Source organism: Cuculus canorus, chromosome 13 (genome assembly GCF_017976375.1).
Source record: "Cuculus canorus isolate bCucCan1 chromosome 13, bCucCan1.pri, whole genome shotgun sequence".
In the NCBI taxonomy this organism is placed as follows: domain Eukaryota; kingdom Metazoa; phylum Chordata; class Aves; order Cuculiformes; family Cuculidae; genus Cuculus; species Cuculus canorus.
Genome location: NC_071413.1, coordinates 15,519,302 through 15,541,764, shown reverse-complemented (window position 1 = coordinate 15,541,764; position 22,463 = coordinate 15,519,302). Strand labels below are relative to the sequence as shown.

Genomic DNA, 22,463 nt, shown 5'->3' with positions numbered 1-22,463 from the left:
GCTGAACAAAAGATGTGGAGAGTTGTAGGCTAGCTCATATCGCTGCTGCCCACTGCTGTATTACTGCTTGTATGCATACAAAAGATTTTATTATCCTAAGCAGGAATCTTTCAGTAATAGGAAGTTTTATTTCAGTTACTTGTTTCTAGTATTTTTCATTGCAAGAAGAATTGCTTGCTTAAACTGGAGATGGCTAACGAAAGGCTCTCCACGTTTTTTCAATATTCTAGGCAAGATGCCATTTTCAGAGCATTTGTCAAAGTGTGGATGAACGTACAGACTAGTTCATGGGGAATTTTGAAAAGCAGTCTGTATCACACTCAGTTATACTCTCAGAAGGAGTACTTTGTTTTTACATCACAGACTTAATATGGAAGACTCTCCGAGGAAGATCGGGACCAAATAAATAACTGTAATTCCAGTTAACATAACAGAAGGCCTGTTTGTATGTACACATGGCTGCTATATCAGGGCTCAGGGTTCTAAAACATCAACAGGAAGGCCACAAGGGTAATTACAAAGTAATTCAGTTCTTACCAATAACAAAGCACCAACTATCACACTCATTGACACTAATCTTATTATACTGAAAAAGATACATAGATGAACCAGTGTTGTTCAGAGAATCTGAAATCACCTGGGAGATTTTTTTCCTGTGCAGCTCAGTTAAAATTAGAGATTAGCTGTGATAGGTGACTGTCAATCTTGGAGAGAGCTGTTATCACTGGGGTGAGCAGCAAAGCCTTCCTGTTGTATAGCCTTGTCTCTAATTACTGCACCATCACCTGTCTGGATACCCAGAGGGCTTCTTTTTCTGCCACCAGTGCAGGAAATAGCTGTGTCCTTAGGCCAGTGGAGGAAAAGGTAAAGGGGCCTTACTATCCTTTGTAAGAAAAGACAGGAGGAAAGCAGGAAGAAAGGTAAAAGTAGTTACCACGCTATTTTGGTTTAGGAAGCTCAAAGGCAAACTGAGTGATCCCTGTACCGTACCTGAGTATATGCAGATCTGGATGTTTGTTTCCTTTCCTAGTCAGATAAGGGGAATTTTTATTAATCATTTCTGTAGTTTCACTGAAGTTCAAGGAAACCTTAGGTGCAGACTCTCACATGAAATGTATTCCCCCCTAGACCTTGCTCAGAATTGCACAGTGCAAATACATGCAATGCACTGTAAAAAGTGTAAATACAATAAATACTATAAATACATTTATAGTAGCAGTTGTTTTATAGCAGCAAGAGGTTTAGGCAATGTGAGGCTTGCTGTCTATGAATAAAGAGTATCAGTGGTTCATGACCTCTTTGACATCCGTCCTTGTTCATAGGCCAGCATGTGGTCAAGAGCATCCTAGACAGCGCTGTGCAAGGTATGAGCAGGAACCTGCTGCAACTGCAGCCCCTGAAGCTATAGCCCAGGGTGGCTCCTGTGGTGAACCACTAGAGGCTGCTCAATAAACGCAGCCCACAGCTTCACTCGTTGAGGAGGATGGAGGAGATCGTGTGTCTAACTGAAGGAAAATATTACTAGAGCAGCTGCCTAAAAGACAACACATTCTTCCTGGCTGGGATAGTGAGGAGTAACAAGAATAGAAGTAAAAAAGAAAAAAGTGGCGATTTCCTTTTCTTATTTCTGGGTCACTTTATTTGTTGGTTATAACTGTTAACAGTTGAAGACAAGATCTTGCCAACTGATGCTATTTCTATTGCACTAAGGCTATTCTGCTCAACGAAATTGAGGGGAAAACAAAAAGATGTGTATACAGGAAGAAGTTAGAACTCCAGGAAAAGCATCAAGGGATTTCATCCTTGTCCACCCTTCTGAATAACTGCTTCGGCAAAAAACACATGTATATATACTTACATAATATAAATTTTCAATTTATGTATCTATATATAAATACATATGCATCTTGTTAAGGATCCATTGATCCTTCTGTCCTCTTGTTTCCATCACCCACTGGAGTTTTTTGTTAAGCTCAGATGAGAAAGAGAAATTGTTTTCTGTTCACTGGAACTGCTGCCTTTTTGATGGTTCTATCACCAGAACAATTTATTTTGATGTTTAATAAGTCATACAGGGAAGCACTGTAGGTGTTGTACTAAATCCCAAATCCCTAAACATCAAAAAATTATCCAGGACCTTTGCAGCTAAGAAGAACAAAAACTGCAATATATAGATGTCATGAGTTCTGATAATCAGAACGAACAATGCCATAGAAATAAATTGTATTTACCAGAATCTGGAGGCAGATTCAAAAGAAGAGATAAGAAATATCAGAGGCAAAATGTGGCCTGTAGAATGACCTCCTAAAACGGTGTTAAATGTTTCATTAGTCAAGCCACAATAATTGAGGAAGGAAGTGTTTCCTGGAGATTACCAGGTGGTGGGAAGGCTCCACAGCCTAAGGCTGCTTTTGTTATTAAAAGGTGGGATGGGGAGGAAAAAAGCTGGCTGCATGCAACTTATTCAGAATGAGCAAAGCTGATTAACAAATAGGAACAGGATGTTTCTGAGATTACTATTCCAGCCATCAGATTGGAGTCTCTTCTTGAAAACCTGAATCACATTGTAGCTGACTAAAATTATACTTAAAGAAAGCAGCTGTTCCAAAGGGCATGTCAGTGCCTACTGCTATAGGTGCACGTTCAGAAATACCTGAAGGAAACACTGAAAATAAGTATGCTCATGTATCTGATGTGTTGAAAAGATCAATCTTTCATACCATCAGTTATTTGTGATATTCTGCAAAACAAATGCTGCTGTTCTTGTTGAAGATGAGTTTCTGTCTCGTACAACAATTGTATAAAAAGTTTAAGCACAGTGCTGTACTATTCTTTTTTCTCAGCTGTTACCTCTGTGCTTTAGCTATCACTCTAAAAAGATTTGGCAAGGTAAAATTCCAAAAACAATTTGAAACACCCAGAGGCTGAAATAGTTGCTGTAGATATTTCAAAATACTGCTGAGTATCTATGAGCGCATGACCCATCAACTAATGAAGAGTTTGGCTGCTGACTGTGTAATCTCACTTCATTGCTTTGCCTCCTGTACAACCATCTGAAGTAATCAACTGTCTTTAGATCAGTATGGTCTGTTCTAAACTGATTAGGACATATGCCATAACATTTTAGTTATGACACCTTAAAGAAATCAGTTCTTATGTGTAACTAATGTTTTATTTGTTTGAAAGATCATTCTTCTTCACGACAGAGCTTGCTAAAGCAGCTTATAGTTGAAACAGCATTTCCAGCCCCAGCCAGCCTCCAGGAAGGAAAAGGTTGTGAAAGTGCAACTTAATTTAGCTGAAGGATAGTTAGGGAGTCAAGGCTTCTGAAAATTCCCTGAAAAACACACTTGGCAAAACAAATTTTAAACTCCTGATTGAAAACGCAAGATCAGCTTTTCACAGTGTGTGAGTACTGAGGGAGATGTTGCATCATGTCTTTGATCAGTCTTATGGTTTATTGTAAGGGGGAGATTCTTTACTCTCACTCCTGACCTGACTGTGTGCCCCTCTGCTTATGTAGGTTCTAGTGGTAACAAGCTGTCTAGAACAAAGTCAGTCTGGTGACTAAAAGGCGTCTTATTGGTAAACTAACTGTTTGCATTGGCTCAGCTGGAGTCTGAGCACAACCACAGCAGGTACGATGCATGAAATACATGAAGCAATGAAAGAGAAGAGTGGGGAAACAAGGACCTCCCCCTTCTGGCAATGGCAAGCTGTCAAACCAGCTTAGCTGTAGTATTTAACTTCAAAAATTGTGTTCAAAAGTTTTGCTTGAAAAGGCAAGTGTCAAATTAAAGATTTTTCTGAGGAGACTTCAGAATTCAATTAAAATTTGCAGGTGGTCATGTGAGCCTGTTTGTCTGAGAACTATTCAAACCATTACAATTTTAGACTTGGGTATGATCTTTATGTTAAAGTTTTAAAAATTTGCCCTGGCAATGTGATGCAATGAAACAAAACATACAGAGACTTAAATTCCCTCAGCCAGTTTTGCAGTAATCTTACAGCACCCACTAAGGTGAAAAGCGGCAGAGCAATGTATGATTTTAGCGGTTTCTCAAACTCTACTCCAGCATTCTCTTAGCAGGGCTGAGATGATTGCATATGCTATCACCTATAACCTGTTTTTCTGTTCCTTTCATCTGGAGCAGTTCTGAGCAGCTGAACAACCATGTAGTTCTGGCAGCAGAAAGGATTGTATGGATGCTCCCTAGTACTCTATGAGTAAAGCCATCCCAAATGTCATAAAATGTCTTTGGTTGTTTAAACTGAAGCTGATGACTTTGAAGGAAATTAGGTAGCGTGTACTTGCCTCTTCTGATGGTAGACCCAAAAAGGCTGCACTTTCTTCTGTAGAAGCTGTGACAAATAAAATGGGATGTGTTCTTTTTGTTTGACTAATTTGTTCACAAAGTGAACTCCACACCTGGTCTGCAATAATTTCCTTACTCTGAGGCTGAATAGCTCTTTGAAATGCTTTTCGCAGGCCAACCCTTAATACATGCTTCAGTGTTAACTGGTTACAAGTCACCCCAAACATGAAAACGATAGGCCACGTGAGAGCTGAGCTTTTGCCTTCTGGGTCATAACTCGACTACTGATCTTCACAGTAGATATTGTCCAAGCAGAGAATGCCACATTACTCAGCTGAATGGGTTAATGCTGTAGTGATGAAAGCTAAACTGAGCAAATAAATGGAGGTTTAGCATTTAAAATATATGATTTAGAATTTTTATTAGCAAACACTGCTACTACTGTATGTTCCTAAGGACTGTTAAATTTTCTTCTCAGTTTTTCGGAGCCACAATTTGAGACAAAAGACTCTTTTTCTTCTCCCACCTCACTGAAAAAAAGTGTACAGGAGTGCAACTGCAGCGGCAATGGCAGTATGTGTGTCCTCTTGCCTTGGGTGCATTGTGTAGTCACTGCCTAAGAACATTTTCAAAGGTGACCTAATTCTGAGTGGGTTATAAAGAAAAATCTCTATCTAAAAAAGGAAAGGGAAAGAAATTCCATGGACTATTACAGGCTTCTGTCTATCACCTCTGTATTATGAAGGACTTGTATCTGATTCCCACATGTCATTATTATCTGCATGCAAACATACATATTTTATATTTAAAATTGGATGTGTCTATTATCCTGTGGGTTTCTTTGTAGTGCATATGAAGCGTGAGACTTATTACTGTTTGAGCATGCCTCCTATACTTTTTGGATACATCTACTTGTTTTGATACTTTTCTTCAGGGCAAAAAATTAAAATTGTCCAGAGAACACACAAACCTGGGGGAAAAGTCTAATCATTGGGTAGAATTTGACTGTCATCTTCCCAAAACATTAAGGAGAATTATGAGAATTAAGTTGAAGGACGCAAATAGAAACAGAAGCCAAAAGATGTTGTGCAACTGTCAAGCAGAGATTTCTTCTCTAATGTTTTGTAAAACAACCAAAAGCAGGAATTTCTCCATCTGAAGTTAGTCATTTAAGACTGACTTTGCGAATCTGAATGATGTTTTATCAGCACAGCGCTCCAACCAAAAAAATCATCCAGGTACATCTTAGTGTTTCCTGAAAAACAACACACAAATTAGTACAGATTATAGAATGAGCCCATAGGGAAAAATCCAGTTGATAGCACTCGCCATTTGATTTGATGGCAAGACAGTAACTGCAGGGCACCAGTATGGGATACCACACGAGTTCCGTCTTCCAGAGTATTTCTTGTAAGAGGTTCATAGTTCACAAAAGCATTATGGTATTACATTTGCTCAAAGGCCTTCCACACTAATTTCAGCTTTTTAGGGTCTACTTCACTGCTTGCCTAAGTCTGTGTGTGGTCTTGCAGACATTAAAGGACAGTTATGTTGCATTAATATAATTTTACCATGGACAAAGGATGCAGGTTTGGAATTTTCAAAATGAAAATGGAGGCAAGTATTACGAATAACCTTAAAGCCTGTGTTCACTGCGCCTCTTACCAGGATGGAAGAAAATCCATCTAAATAGTGCAAAGGAGTAGGGAATACGAAACATGGCACTAACAGTGTGTTCCATATTCAGAAGGGATCCAGAGTCCAGGAAGTATAATGTAAATAATTTATGTAAAAATGGCAATAAAGCTTTTCCTTTCTTCCTTTAACTTTCAACAGGAATTCACCCATGTACTATTCAGGTCCAGCGAATTAATTTTTCCAACACCCACTGGCGTCCTTTATCTGCTGACTTCTATTGAGTCTGCTTAGCAGGAAGCAATAGCTGAACTTGAATGCAACAAGTTAACTCCGTGCTCAGTGCTGCCTGCAAACCTGACATGTGTCAAATCACAACAAAACTGCTTGAGAAACTGCAAATGGTAACATATATGAGATCTTTCGCAGTGATGTGGTTTACATCCCATTTGGGATCTTTGCACGGCCCAGGAGCAATTCAGTCATGATCCAACTTTGGACTAAAGACTGCCACTGGAATTTGCTTGGTATGCTTAGAGTCGTCTTCTACATTCTTAAACAATGGAAGCATATCCTTGTCCCCGTACAAAGGTCCCGTCAGGAAATTGTGTTTTGAATCATGGCTAAAATATAATTTCACAGTATTTTCAAGTTAGGAGCACATGAGTTTCTGAATCCTCACAGATAATTTTGCCTGTCAAGCCTTTTGTTATATCAAGGTTATCAGATTGAGGCACATGCGCTGCAACTGTAACCATGTGCTGGAATACATGTACACAGAGAAAAGAGAAAAAAAGGTAAGAGATTGTACACCCATTCTATGTAGTGCTTGTAGTTTGTAACCAACAGATGAAAACAATAATTGCTTTGAGTTGAGCAGTTCAGAAGTATTCCTTTCTGTACTGACATAAGCTTAATTTTGTTAGGTTTTTAAGAAGCAGCCTTATGCAGAGTGAGTGACAACAGCATAATCCAGACAGGAGGCAGTCACTGAGGGCTACGTGAGGAGTAACTGTTGCAGAGGTACAGTAACCGCAGAGTGAGGCTGCTTAAACCTGAAGGCATCACTGGAAGGAGTGGAGAAAAGCTGCCACAAAGAGTTTTTATGTGGAAAGAGCGTGTCTTTCCTAGGCAGTCATTCTGAAAAAGGGTCCCAGGTATTGCTAGTAGGAAAGTAAGAGAATCATGTTCAAATCTGATGTAAAAATACTGAGTGTATAATGGCTTACGGTAGGTGTGAATTTCACCCTATTAAGGCACTTTTTTTTTTGAAATGTCACTTCCTTTGATTGAGGGGGAAGGAGGAGACTGTAACAGCTATGTCCTGAATGACATGTGAAATAATCTGTATTCAGTTTATACTGTGGGAAACTTGTGATCTGCACAGACATTTGGTCATTCTGGGCTGCTGCTACTCAGCTAATATTCTGCAATTTCAGATACTTGAGAGGAAGTGTAGAAAAATATAAACTAAAGGAAGATTGCAGAAAGCCAGAAACCTTAAAAGGGAACAGTGTCTGCCTTTTGCCCAAACTTGAAAACTCTGAGGGAGAACAAAGCTGAGGAATGAAAATGAGGATATATCAAATGATCTGTATATCCGTGCACGCAGGTATACATGCATATGGGTATTTTGGTGAGCTTGCTATCCAAACATTAACATTACCTTGGTTGAAATAAGATCTAGGAAATAGATTAGGAAACCGAACTATTATATTTTGAGTCTTTGAAGTTTGATGTTAAAGTCATTGAAGTGGATCAAACAGTTTGTAAATTAGCTTTGTATGTGTCTCTGTCCTTTAAAGGGCTAAGGAAATGAAACAAATAGATCACTGAGCTCCGATTTTCCTTCATGTATAAACAATGCTCTTGAAATCACTGGGTTTTTTTCTCACTTGAGGACAGTGGATCAAATAAACCCCTCCAGGTTTCACCCCCATACTAATCTTTCTTGATCAATGCTGAAAGTTTTTGTTTCACATTAAAGATGAAGGCAGCAACTGAGGCTTTGTAAGTTTGAGAACATTCCAGTTCACATCCTGTGTACCTCAGTGTTCCTCAACCACTGCACAAACCATCATGCCCAATGCCAAGTCAAGTTTTGTGTAAAAATATAACTTTTTTTTTTTATCCACTCTTGATTGTATTGTGGGAAGACAAAGGAAGACTGAAAAGCAAATTTTTTTATTAAATAGCAGCACCTGACAATGCATATTTGTTGCCCAAGAACCAGGAACTGTGGGTCTGACTTGCAGAACTGTTGACTTATTTATCCCTTTTCCTAAAACAGACTTAACATTTTTTGTCAGTAGTCATAGAATTTTTTTTCAGCTGAGACTGCGTAATCCTGCCTGCCTAACCCATCTATTGCCAAGTTTCTTCTAAGAAAGGGATGTTTTCTGTTCTACATGAGAGAAAAGGCAAGTCTGTCTTATGCAGCACATTGTCTACACAACAATGAAGAAGTTACTCTGTGACTCCCTGTGTGTATATATAGTGGTTTTGTAAATCCCTTTGAGCCTGGTCTTGAGAAAGGCAACTAATCCCAGTAAAAGGGTATTGCTTCACAGAAATCTTTGTGGAGCTGTGGCATATATTCCTCCACCCCAGTTGGCCTGGCTGTTTGCACACTGGGGCTCTGGTTGCTGCTATAGATAAACTGTGCAAATAAATGTAACTGGCTGTTATTGTACACCCAGTGATTTTGTTTCATTATATATATGCTCACAACCTCTCTCCTCCCCCCGCCCCCTCCCCAGTATGTCGTAACTATTAAGGACACTGCTGTTCCTTTGAAGAAATGAAGATGCATCCTCACATGCATTGTCTGTCTCCTTTACTGCTTTTAGACCTGTGCAACCAAGCTGTAAATCTTGAAGTGTGAATCCTATCCCACTGCGTCTGAGCCTACATCACCTTAATATCACCTTACATCACCTTTCAGGTTTTGTTCTTGGAAAGTGAAAATGTGAAAGTAACTGATTCCCAACTTTTAATTTTCTCTAGTTGTCTACCTGTAAATATTTTCATCTTTAAAGAAATCCTGAGGGAAGTTTGCATTAAGATGTTGTTGTTTCTGTCCTTTCTTCTAATTGTAGTGATTACAAAACACTTTCATGCCCATGAGCTGGAGGGTTCTTATTAAGTTCCCACAGAATACAATTACTCACACCTACTCCACTTGGCCGCAGTGCTGGTAACTGTAACTTATTAATCATTCTTACTATCCACCCAAGCCTTAGAAGCTACAATAGTTGGTAACATGTCACAAAGACTGTGAGAAATACTTACAGCTAACCTGAAGTCGTATTTGCATTTGCAGTGGCAATAAAACAAAAGATGGTTTTGTATCCTGGACCGGAGGGAATGGTAAAGGGGGAAATCTGTGAAACTGTGGGAATGATTCACCAGTAAGAAAGTTTCTAATATGAGCGTTCAGTGTGCTTTAGGCATTTTTAGGCAGCTTAAGTTTCAGTAGTGAGTTCTGTGCTTTGATTTTTTTTTTATAGTACTGAATCTGTGTATTTAAAAACTCTTTCTTTAACTATACTGTGTTTAAACACCGAACAAAACAAACAGCAAACACAACAACTTCCTGAGATTCATATAAAATACTGAGCATCAACAGGACTGACAAATGTTTATATATAATAATTTAAATTACAGATGAACCAGAAAACAGGAGGATGCAAGTGATCTAGCAATTATACCATGATGCTGCCTCAGAGCACTGAGAGGGTTATTCGGGTATAATGAACCCTTATCCTGTCTGCTGGAACCGTCAGTCAGCCTGCCATTACTCTAACACAGCCTATGTGTCAGCCCAGAGGGATGTGAGAGGAACCTATCAATTCATTTTTTCCTAATCACAAAGCAGCCACCAGTGGAAGAGCTGGATTCAAAGCAATGAAAGGGTAGGAAACAGCAGTATGCTCAAGGGTTGAGTACTTTTGAAAAATACATTTAATGGTTCCTTGAAACCTTGTGCAAGTAATTTAACACAAAGACAAGTGACATGCACTGACTTTGCCAACCAGCCAGGCTCTTAAGATGTAACTGTTTATGCTTTTTCACCTCCAGTTATCTCTCTGGGGTACAGGAGACTGCCCTCAGGCTGCACTGTGCAGGCAGTGCTAAGTATGTTCATAAAGGTGTGGCTTAGCTCCCTAGCAATTCCATGGTAACAGGGGCGTAGTAAACTAGCCTTAAGTAAAACAAACAGGCTTTGTGGAAATCAAAAGTTGAGAATGCAAGCTGTTCACATCTCTTTGATTAAAGCAGCTAATCTTTCATTGAAGGTGGTGGGCTCCACCTTGTTCCCCTACACCCAACAGTTCACAAAGGCTGGGTAGGTTAAGCCTTGTGCTTTCAATACCAATGCAAAGGAATGGTTTTAAAGTCATTTTTGCAAGATGTGTTGTGAGAAAAAGATTAAATTTACACATTATTTTATCACAAACATAACATTGAATAAGAGGAAAAGCCCTGTATAATTTATTAAAAATCTCATCACTCAATACACAATGGCTCAGCTTACACTGAGAGGTACAGAGCACAACACATAATACTGGAAAAAAATCTTCATCCTTTGTTATCGAGTCCTTTTGCCTTGTCTTCCCCAAGGGAAATTCTGTGTTCTGACCAGGAGTTGACCAGCACAAGTCCAGCTCTTACAACAGGCAGAGCAGAATCTGGCTAGCAAGAATTTCATTGATAGACACGGCAAAAGCATGCTTTGTTCCTGAGGTAGATACACCTTCAGATTCCTGCACAGATGGAGTGTAATCCAGAGATCTGAAGAGACAAGAAGACCTGATCTTCACGTCTTATGTCTATACAAAGTAGGTATAAAAGCTACCCAGGCTGCCCTTGCTGCCAGCTGCAGTAGATTCAGTAGGAACCAGGCATAGAAAAGCTGGATGTGCCCTGAAGCCACGGATTCATGACACTAGAAGGCAGCGGTACCCCTCTTGTTTTCCCACTCCCACGAGTCATTGTCTTGGTTTTGCCATAATAACTGTTTGTGGGACCAACCTCTGAACCAAGAGAGAGAATGGATCTCTTAAGGAATATTCTACCACAATGAGGTGGTGTGGTTTTCTGTTCATTTTTAACTGAATCAGATCCAGCTTTCTGAAATTGGATCAGCATTTCAAAACTGATTGATTGTGCAGCCCCGCAAATAGCAGTGCTGAAGGATCAGAGGGGACGAGCCAAGGGTGGGCTGATAATGAATAGCTGAGGCCAGATGAACAAGCTATGACTGAAATTTATATTCATGTCAAACGTATTTAATTATGAAACCTACAGCTTAGGGACACAGTTTGTCATATGTGGCAGGCCCAGCCAACTCCCAACTCTCCCCATTTCATCAGCGGAGTATGTTTGTTTAGAGTGCATACAAGGATTTAACCTACTTGAAAAATAATGGAGTAGATCAGACTCCTCTGCCTCCCTGCTCGCACAAAGCAAAGCACTAGAGAATGGGAAGGAGTGTTTGAAAGTTAGCCATGTCCTAGACATCTGCTTCATCCAGAACATTATGGGTGTATTCATTCCAGTCACTGCGTAGCCGCACCCAGGATGTGCCAGGCAACTTTCTCTTGTCTGTGCCCCAGAGCTCTTTTCCTTTTCCTCATTGCCATATATTTCAGCCTAGAAAAGGCAAAATCCTAATGTGTGTTAACTGTCACACACTATGATTGAGATAATTGCTTGAGAAAACCAAGGAACACAACACGAGGTGACATTTCCTGTCAAACAAGGGCGTGCCACATTAGCATGGCTGTGGAAAGGAGGTGTGGGAGTACTGGCACTTATAAAACAGCTCTGTCATGGTACGTTATCACAGCTCCAACCTATTGGGAAGGGAAAGGGCAGAATTCTTGCCATGTGCTCAGTTATTATCTGTGTTTACAAAGCAATTCCAAAGATATTAAGTGATAGAATGCCCTGAATTGCATCATATGGCATCTTAAATTTAAATTTCTGCAGTGTGCTAAAGGCGAGAATCCAGGGAGAGTTGTCCTTTTTTTTTTTCCCCCCCTTTTTTTTTTTGCTATTTTTGCTTTTCACTTGGATGCATTTACTGACTGTGCAATACATTTCTTTGAGAATGTTTCTTCTCAGGAATTCATATCACCCTACTATCAGCCAGATGTATCAGTAAGGATACTATTTCTATCTTACTTCCGCTGTATATTCCACGGCACATAAAATCCATCGTTAGGCCAAAGGAAGAAGGATATTTGCTCAACCATCCCAGGGGTTAAAGTGAACAGAGGATTTGTTGAATAGAAACAACGAAACTTATTTGAGTGAGAATCTGATGACTCTACTGATATCACTGTAACTGAATAATACAGTTCAGTTTAAACTGGAGTTTTCCATGCAATCAATTGCATCTAGAGCTGCTGTAGAAAAAATAGGGTGTCTTTGCAAACACCGTAGTTGTCTTGTCATGTTACAAGTGGTACAGTAGAAAATATACTCATCTCATCTTCCTAGCAATTGGCATGTTAGTTCTGCTAGAATCTGGTAATAACAAGTCAGGCACAACTTTTTAAAGACTTTAAAGACAAAGAGATAAAACAAAAAATATTAAAGTTGTATCTGAGGCCTGATTCTGTGGGGAAATTCTTCCATCCTTTTAATTGGATAGGTTAGGACAGAGAGCATGTTTGAAATCCCCTTGTGAGATCCTAAGTGTGTAGTAATTGGTAGTAAAAGTGGAGTAAAATAAATATAATCAAGATTAAAGAACAAGAAACCATTGAATGATAGGTCTCCTATCATGTCTATTTTGGATGCACATAATTGCATTCATCAGTGTGTTACACAAAATACTTCAATGGAATGTTTTAAAGCCTAAGTACTTCAATGGGTGGTTAAGTTTTGCTTAAGTTTTGCATTTATATTTTACTTCTATTTATACAGCTGTGAGAAAAAGCTGTGCATTAGCATATCTGTATGTGGAATAAGTTTAATTAAATTATAATGAAGAAGCAGGTAAAATATCAGAGCAGCTAAATCATATGGGAATGAAATATTACATGAACACAGCCTCATTTTTTATCAGGATTTTAAATTCAGCTGAGAGCACGTGGTACAATCTGAATAAAGAGCCAGAGCTTATTAATTTCTGCCAAGATACTCCCATGAAGCCAGTCTCAGACAGTTGTAAGTAATGCTTGAGAAAATGTAACTTGCGTGAATTCATCATTAATTGCGGAATTTGTGCATTGTTTTTTTCATGGAGCAGTTTGGACTTCCAGTATGCAGTCTTTCCTATTCACTTGAGAACTAGTTGTTTGATCACTACAGAACTGATTATCAGCTCTCAATAAGTCAGAATAGGCTACAGCTTGCAGATTCTTTGGTGTTGATAGTGACATTCTCATTTCTTCTGTTGTCTATTTGATATTTATGTTTGGATACAAGGTGACTGGAGGTGGATACCCAAAATTCCAGATGGCTTTCGCTGACTCACTTTGATACGTCGTTGATATTGTATTTCAATGAACTTCTGAGAGATTTCCAGATCCACGGTGTGAATGCATTTATGTGTGGGCATAGGATGGGCTGAATGTCATCAATTCCTTGAAGGAGCAAATGCAAAAATTCTTTTGTAAAAAGTTAAAGGACTACTGGGTTTCCTGTCTTGCTGTTCCAATGACTGGGAGTTTCTGAGTTGGGTTGTTAAATATAAAGTATGTAATGGCCCAAATGAAATGCCTCATGCAGACATCATTCTCATTTTCCATTACAAGGAGTTAACCACTTGATCTTTTCACAAGAGGGTACAACATTTATCCTGTTGAACTTTAAACATGCAAAGTAATTTTTTAATTTTTTCTTTTTTAAATTATTAAGATTATTCTATTACATTGCATTTAAATAGTAGGGGATGAAAGGCAACATTTTGGCTTTTAGCTTCTGAAGTGAACTGTGTTATCAATTTATGTATTTACTCTTTTTGCTAAAAGTGTTTCGTAGTGGTAGCAAGGAAGGCGGTAGAGTTCTTTTCCTCTATAGCCAATGTAATAAACAACTCATTATAGTAAATCTCATTATTAAAAAGAAAGTTTTTTACTGTTGAATATGCTGTCACACTAGCAAGCCTGTAACCTGCTGTATCCTTTCTACGGACAAAGAGAGGATGGGTTAGTAAAAGAAGTGTTTTTATCTAAGTCTGAACATCAAAATGCCTAAAAACCCACCACAGGAATATTTTCCATTGAATTTCCATTTTCATATTATACCTGAGACTAGGAAAAAAAGTGATGAATTGCAATGAAAATTAATTTAGGCAGATTCTAGAGGCAGTAGAGGTTCACACAAAGTGAATTTTCAATCACAGGTAAGCTAGATTGAAAGGTTCAGGAGGTACTTGCACATTCATCTCATTAGGTAAGAGAAACTGTATCACATGGCTTGTCTAACTTACCACAGCTTAAAGATCCTGTCTCAACTAGTTGCAGTGAATTATTTAAAAATTTAGCAGCAAGGTCAGATTGGCCACTAGGAGAAAGTTTCTCATCAGTGTGCAGTGCAGCATTGGCACAGGTCATCAGCGAGGCTTGCAAGGCATGGCTGAACAAGCATTGCCTGGTTCGACCTGGTCTTGTCAGTAGTCCAGTGGTGGGTGCAATGTTGGAGAAGAGGACTTTGAGAGGCCCTCACCTACTAACATTTCAATGATTCTAATTCCAGAAAAGTGTTTAGTCAATTATTTGAGGGAAAGCATTAATCTCAATGGGAGAAAACTCAAAATTCACTGTGCATGTGTCGTAAACAGTTAACTTTAATATAAATCTATAGTAATATCAATATCAATAATATCAAGACACTACCATGCATGCATGTTTGATCTGATCATAAATTTGATGGAAAGGTAAACTTAAATCTTCAAAAACCTGATGCCTAAAATCTGGAGAAATCTGGCTAACCAGCATACACCTATACTCCCGTGGGAGCTGAGCAGGTACAAAGGCATAAACCTTTGCAGGATTAAGACACTGGATTGATTGTCAGCCCATAAAGGAGAGAAGCTATGTAAAATAATAGGGAAAGTAGTTCCATTTTTATTTATCTTATCTAGTCACCAATTCCATGGTTTAGTTTACCTCTGCTTCAATAGAAATTAAATTCCAGCTGATCAGGATTCTAAGTGCGTGCTTTCAGTATGACTTGATGGGGCTAGTATCTGCAGGGTAACAATCCATTAGAAACCACCTTCCTGAAGTACTTTGCATATTGCTGGGCTTTTATGAAATTATTTCAAGGTTTCTGTGCTGCATCGTAATCATGACAGACCTACCTGGCAGACCAAAAAATCAGATCTCTCCAAACATCTGGACAGCAATCAAAGAACACTGTTAAAGCAGTTGTTCCCATGCCCTTTCCCACTCATTTGCTCTTAAAGAAAGGATGCCAGAAAACTTTTTACATATGGGTTTATGTTTCAGGAGTTACAGTAAGCTTCTCCTTCAGAAATTATTGCTACAGTTGCTTATAATCCCATCCAGGTGCCAAGGGCTAATGGATATGAAATCTAAATCTCTTTTTCACATTTACTTACAGATCACTTACAGATATTTCACCTCCTGTGCCAGTTCAGTTTGGAGATGCTGAGGCATACAGAGCTTAATACTATCCCTATTGTGCAGGTAAAGACCAAGGCTCCACACTTATTTAACTTAGCATCTCTATTTCTGAGAATTTCAGCTAGAAGAGACCTCTGGAGGTCATGTGGTTCAACCTCCTTGCCCCACCAGCATGGCCAACTTTGAAGTTAGACCCAAAGTATAAAATATTTTATTTGAGTAAAATATTCTGTCTAAGGAAGACAGAAAGCTTCTCAATATTGTATAAGTTTGGAATGGAAGATTGACTTTTAGCTTTCCCTTGAAAGGTAGTTGAAGTATCTCTGTAGATCTGAATGTGACCAGGATATTACTGCAGATCTCACATCTCCAAGTTTTCTACTCCTTTTATTAGGCTATAACGAAAGAATTGCAAGGACATTCATCCAATGGGGCTTTAATTAATAGTGTGGTCAAGCTAAAGCAGGAGGATGTCTCTTTTTTTCCTTTGTTGGTCATGAAACTGTATAGTTTATATGTAAGAATGAAGCTGTCACTACAGATTTATCAATTGCAAGCAGAATGCATGTAATGAACTCCTTCTGCATTCTCATGTGATCTATCTGTAAAACTGTTCTATTTTTCAGTTGTATTTGTTTGATTAAAAAGAAACAAACCAAACACAACACTGAACTTGCATAACGATGAATGTTCATGTTTAAAACTTTTTTCTCCTCCCAGTTACACTTAGGAGATAGAATTCCTGCATGGAACCTATGAACAAGAACCTCTATAAACACACCTGCCAGTATTAAAGCCAAAGGTGAGCAGTAGCTCTTTATTTCAGGAAGATGTTGGTTATAAATTAACTTTGCTAATGCCCAGTGTAGGAGGGCTTGGCCCCACTTGTTGTTTCAGGAAGTGGATCCTTTTGCTGTTCCGTGGAGATATGCAATGTTATTCCTTTACATTTTTTAGATCAATAACGTTGTAGAGACTGGTATAGCTAAGTGCTGCATGCAGAGAGCTGAAGGGTTGTGGACAGGAGGTGAATGAGGTGAAAGGGAAACCAGTTGCATAATCTGATACTTGAAAATGTCTGAAAACCCAGGAAGGACAACTTTTAAGTTTTTCCTTTAAACATTTTAGAATATGTTTGAAATCCATTTAGCTAGAATAGTTTAGATTAATCTGAGTAAAGATGGTCTTAGGGTAGAAACCTGATGGGTTTTCTCATAAGTGAAACATTTTCTTTGATGAGCTAATGTAATTATGAAAAGCACACAAGCTTTCAGGCTCACTCATCTTTGATACCACGAGGTGTCATATTAGGTTTTCAGGGGTGTTTGGCATCGATACGTGTAGGACTTCTTTAATTTGTCATATTACTATAAGTAAACTACTATACATTTTTCTTTCACAGTGGTTCCTAAAAGACAAATACATATGAATGAGCATTCTCTGTGCCAATTTCCTGAAGCCTATGAGCAAGAACACATCATATGTACAATCTTCTATAGGAATCTGCTAATTATAATCCCATTTTGTATGAAATAGTTACATGTTAGGGCTTTGAAATGGCACCATCATGAAGGTGGCTAAATTATAGCAGACTGGTACTTTTTTTCTGTGAACGTAGCTACAGGTAAAATCAGTGTTGACATTTATATGTAGAGACACTGTGTCCCCCCAGCCACCCCCGTAACATATATCCGTACATGGGAGAGGAGGAATAGGTTGGGATACAAGGAGCAGCTCTCACACTTCAAGTCAGTGTATTTTTACGGTTCTTACTACAGACTTAAAGGATAAGAATCACCCCGTACACAATGAACAGGCTGTTACACTGCTTTATTACTGCTATATCCAAATGATGTAACTAACAGAAAGAATAAGAATGGGTTTTTATTCTACCAAGGACTTCAAAACATGGGTTGACAGAACAAAATATAGCTGCTGTGTAAATTAAACTATGCCAGAAAATAGATAGCTGAAAAAAATTTTTAATTTGTACATATATATATATACGTTACAGGTTAAAGTTTTCATCTCTGACTCTTCGGGAATTTGCCCTTTCCGTAACAATACTCTGTCTTCAGGACTGCTGTCCAGGAAGCTGCGGGTGGGAGCAGCAGAGGCAAGAGTTGAGGAGCATTTAACAAGGATCCTGTAAAGTTCAAAGTTCACCTGTGCACTACGAGGGTCCCTGCACAGCCTCAGCAAGGCAAACACTTGCAACATGTGAATTCTAAGAAAACTCACGTGAGACAGCATCCATGAACTGTAGCTTAATTTCATTGAAATAAATGAAAATAGTCTTGTTGATGGTGTTAGCATGTGAATGAGTGCTTGCCGAAGGAGGTCTCTAACAATTGCCATAATTAACCAATTATAAAATTAGCATGGTAAAAGAAGAGAAAACGTGATGTTAATATTTAAACCTATAAGATATTCACAGTTAAATGTCCAGCTCTGCATTTTCCCATGATAGATGTCAATAGCTAAACAGCAGCACCATTTTTCATTCAGTGGAAACTGTTATTTCAACACAACACTCAGATTGAAGTACAAACTGAAGATTTAATTGAGCAAAATTATGACTCGTCTAACTTGCAGCATTTGGCCTTAAAAAACAATTAAGAGCAAGGCAGTAGGAAAAAATAATATCATGAACTAAACAGGCCTTTTTTTTTAATTTTAATTTCTGCTTTAAAACAAATTTGACAACATCTCAAAAAATTGTTTCAGTCCTTGATGTTACAAATCCTACTGCTGCTCTCATTGAGCAGAAATGCTTAGGGGTTATTTTTGTAGCAGCTAAACCAGGTGAAGTTTTCCCATCGTAGAGTCTCACCTGTTGAAAGAGAAGAGAGAGACAGAGAAGCGCTGCTGTTTTGGGCTGCATATCACGCCCAGAGTTCTTTATTGAGCAGTTAAAGGATAGAAAACACACAGCTTTAAGTTTGTCGACGTCTTAGGTACACTCTTTCTCAGAAACGAAGTGTTTTAGCAGGACCCACCTTTGAAAACCCTACAGAGAGCAGGGCCTGGCACACGAAGCGCTTCCAGCCCACGGCATCCCATAAGTCCCATGAGATGCTGCACTCGGTTACACATTACCCCCGGCTTTGGCAACTCGGTGTGTACACAGCGACCTGCACAAGAGCCATTAATTAGGAAGAGGTGAAGGCGTTTATTTGGTGCCTTGCAAAACAGGGTCGCTGGTAATGGGCCATGTTTTAGTAAGCAGAGGTATATCCTCTTCAGCTTTCCAAAGGCAGAGGGTCCCCTGTGCCCCGCCAGCGGCGTGGCCCGCGCCGGGATCCCGCAAAACTGAAAGCAGGTAGAGGCGCTTCCTGCAGGCAGGATTAAAGAGAGAGAAAGGGAGTTTTCCTCTGATCTCGCTCAAAAACCAATCAGGCCGGATCAGCGAGGCGTTGATTCTCCCTCCGTCCCTCCTACACCTTTTCCAAGGGCCCAATTGCCTGGGCCCTCTGGGAGATTGACTGGAGTCACATGAGCCGCACCGGGGGCAGGTAACTCGGGAGGGGGACAGGGGAGGGGAGGGAGGGGGGAAAAAAAGAAAAAAAAAAAAAAAGAGCAAGCCCAAGCCCAGGCTGAGCTTCTGCCATGATGTCAGAGGGAGAGAAACCCACAGCTTGGTAATTCACCTCCCAACTGGCCCCGGGAAGAAGGAGATCACCGGGAACAGGTAGAGATGCAAGCTCGCTCCATTTTTGTTGCTCAAACACCCTACCCCCTCGGTAGCTCTTTCTCTGCTCTCCATATCGTGACTCCTCGTCCGCTCCTTTCCCCTTTGATCACTTGGAGGTAGGGGGTGAGTCTCATGGGATTTTTTTTGTTTTTGTTCTTTTTTTTTTTTGTTTGTTTGTGTGTCCTTTTTTTTTCTCTCTCTTTTTTTGACCTCTGCTTTTGATTGTAGTTGTTTCCCCTTGTGGTCATGACGGCTTCGCACAGTGACTCTTTGGTGGTGTTGTTTGGGGCAACAGCTGGTGCATATGGGGCTAAACTGGGTTCGGATGAGAGGGAACTAATTCTCTTGGTGTGGCAAGTTGTGGATCTCCAGAGCAAGAAGGTATGGCTTCGACCCCGGGCCGAGGGCGCGTTCCCGGGGCGCGGGGGCTCAGCCTGCGGCTCCCAGGGGTCCCCGGCCGCTCGCCCGCAGCCGCTTGTTCGTGTCACAACTGCCCCGCGGGGCGGGACAGCAGGGCCCGGGGCGCTTACCCTCGAGAGAGGCCTTTTTTGTTCCCTTCTGAGGGATAAATGACTTCGAAAGAAAACTTGGCCGCTTCCACTCCTCTGCCCCGTGCCCCTTACAACAACCTTGCCTTCAAATTCGAAGGTATCCACGGGCTTGGGAGGCTGTGAAACAAAAAGCCGCCCTCAGCGGGCTCCAGGCGAGCCTGCGAGCTGTGTCGGGGTAACCCCTGGCCCCTTCGCGGCCTGCTGCCAGAGCCTTTTTCTTGTTTTTAACCTGTGTTTACGTAACCTTTGAGAGAATATTGAATTCCTTTAACTTTTCAGGCCAATTGAAAATATATCCGACTTTATTTTCCAAAAGCTCTATCACAAACCAAGACACCCCTCGCCTAAGTTGAAGGGCTTTGATAAAACAGACATGACTATCGATTTCATTAATAGATTCGGGAAGCCGCTTTAATATTTCCTGACCTTCCCTCTCCAATTAACAATTCCCGCAGAAATGGGTGCTCGCTGCACGAGGCGTCTCAGGCCAAGCTGCTCCCATGAAGCAGAGAGCGGGGTCTCTGGAAGGGAGGGAAACCGAGGCAAAGGCTTTCGATTTGTGAAATCAGCAAATGCTTTTTCGCATTGCGATTGTTGTCGGGGACATGATGCTGCACCTTCCTGACTGTCTGCAGTCTGAATGCATTGTTAAAAAGAGCTAATTTGATTGATCCTCACTGTTGCCCATGGTTTCTTTAATGTTTTTAGGTAGGGACGCTGCACAAATCCCTGGTGAAAGCAGACAACTTGGACTTAAGTGACCAGTGTCGCGAAGTGAGTGGCTTAACACCAGAGGGACTGGGCAAAGCTGAGCCACTGGACCGGGTTCTTCAACAGGTGAGGAGGTGCTTCTCCTGGAAGCAGGAGCAGTTCAGGGTGAAGCCTGGGGACAAGATCCAATTGATTTGATAAAAAAACAGACTCTAACTTTGCCTTTCACTTTGAAATCACAGGGAAGTTTTTGAGTTTATTTTAAAGCTAGCCCAGAAGAGACCTGAGCTGTTTGGAATGGGAACCCTGTAATTCTGAACTAGTTGTGTACAACACCAGAGTGTTTAAGCTGGAGCTCTAATCCTTAGAAGATCTGGCTTCTGGTTATTTCGATGGGTCAACTTTTATTCCAAATTTCCCCTACTTAAGCCCTGAAAGAGCAGGCTGATAAGACTACAACAGCCTAATTTAGCAGTGCTAATCAAATTTAGAAAATCCAGGTGGTATGTCTTAATCTATAGGCTGTCTGCTATAATGTTCTTTAAAAAACTTGAAGTTTTCTCATTTGTTATTCTTAATGTTGGTTGAAATCTTTAAAACTATGCTTTCTTAAAACGTCAGCTGTGCTTATTGTGTATCACTCTTCCAGGTGAGCTTAATTAGTTTAGTGAATTATAAGGGGATTGGTTTTTTTTCCCAACATTTTCTGTATTTTGCTCTTTGGCTCTCTTAAAATCACACAAAGACAGTAAATCTGTGAATTTATATGATCCTTGCGGTTCAAGAGTCCCCAGGTTAACTAAATAAAAGATTTTAATGTAAGTAATGTATACATATGCAGTTCCTGAAAGTTCGCTTGCTTTCCTTGTCTTTCCTTTATACGAAATGTGCTTGAATGGAAAAATACAATGGTGCATTTTTGTGTAACATATAAAACTGGCTTTCCACACCTTGTCTGAATCATTCGTGGGTGTGTTTCAGCAGAAACTTGCTTAGGTGGTAGAACAGGTTCATGTTGCTCTAACTTCTGGTGACACATAACTTGGCTGGTTAGGTCCTAGCCCTCTTTGAAACTGAATGGTTAACACTTTAGTGAGTATCTTTAAAAATAGAAATGTGTAGCTTTCATGTGTCTTAAAACCTGTCAGTGTTAGCTGCAGATAGTATTTGTTCTATTTGCACTGGTTTTGCTGAAGTCCAAGACCAAGAGGTATTTATTTATTTATTTATTTAAGCTTCAAAATAACCCCTGAGAAAACGTGCAGCTGCAGGTTTGATCTTGTCCCAGATCTTGCACTACAGACATCTGGAACAGCCTAGCTTAGTATACTCTGTTTACCTTTATAACAGACACGCTTTAATTATACTCAATACTTTATGAGAGATTGTATCTTATTGCTGTAAATTGCACTGTAGGTGGGGTCTGCTTCAGCGAATAAAAGGAAATACTACCTTTGAGTGTAGGTGGGAAGAGACTCTGGAAAAACAACCATTTTCTTCCTTTTTGTTTGGCACATCTATGCAACTAAATACAGATTTTGCTGTTAATTGTTGGATGCCAGTTGTCATGTAGCCAGTTCTGACATAGGTCTTCTGGAACACGTTTTACCTGAGCTCATTCTCTTCCCCTTTGTGTGTCCGGACTCTGTGGTGATGGAGAGAATTGATTTCATCCTCCCACTTGCAATGGTGGTGAAAAAATCTCAGAGTCTTTTAATAGCAGACCCTTTTCTGCAGTTTTGAAGATAGGTCCATTAAATATTTTCATTGCATCATGTATTTTACAGATGAGTCAGGTATTTGTCAACACATACAGGTTTGCTTTGTTTTTTTTTTTCTCAGATAAGTGTTTTGATTAGCAAGAGCACAGGTGGCTGAAGTAGTTATTTGAAAAGGAGGAGGAAAAGGAAGTAGACTTGTACCTTGATTTGAGATGGTTGCGGAGTATGTG

At 39.9% G+C, this 22,463-nt stretch overlaps 1 protein-coding gene and 1 long non-coding RNA gene across 12 annotated transcripts in view; both read left to right on the top strand.

The window, feature by feature from the left end:
- LOC128853454 (uncharacterized) overlaps window positions 1–18,254 on the top strand; it is a 45,365-nt gene extending 27,111 nt beyond the window's left edge. The window contains exons 2-3 of the long non-coding RNA XR_008451990.1: window positions 16,277–16,358; window positions 17,571–18,254. This is a non-coding gene — a long non-coding RNA (uncharacterized LOC128853454). The remainder of the gene's footprint in view (window positions 1–16,276; window positions 16,359–17,570) is intronic.
- Window positions 18,255–18,934: 680 nt separating this feature from the next.
- Window positions 18,935–22,463, top strand: part of ESRP2 (epithelial splicing regulatory protein 2) — a 44,352-nt gene continuing 40,823 nt past the window's right edge. For 8 of the 11 annotated variants that reach the window (XR_008451989.1, XM_054078358.1, XM_054078357.1 and 5 more), the window contains exons 1-3: window positions 18,935–19,071; window positions 19,479–19,631; window positions 20,510–20,638. Coding sequence is in view for 10 of the 11 variants with exons in the window: in XM_054078358.1 (XP_053934333.1) it covers window positions 19,497–19,631; window positions 20,510–20,638 (264 nt within the window). In the remaining variant the exon portion in view is untranslated. Of the gene's footprint in view, window positions 19,072–19,125; window positions 19,374–19,478; window positions 19,632–20,509; window positions 20,639–22,463 lie in introns of those variants that run through there. The other 3 variants (XM_054078352.1, XM_054078354.1, XM_054078353.1) reach the window with 3 other exon arrangements.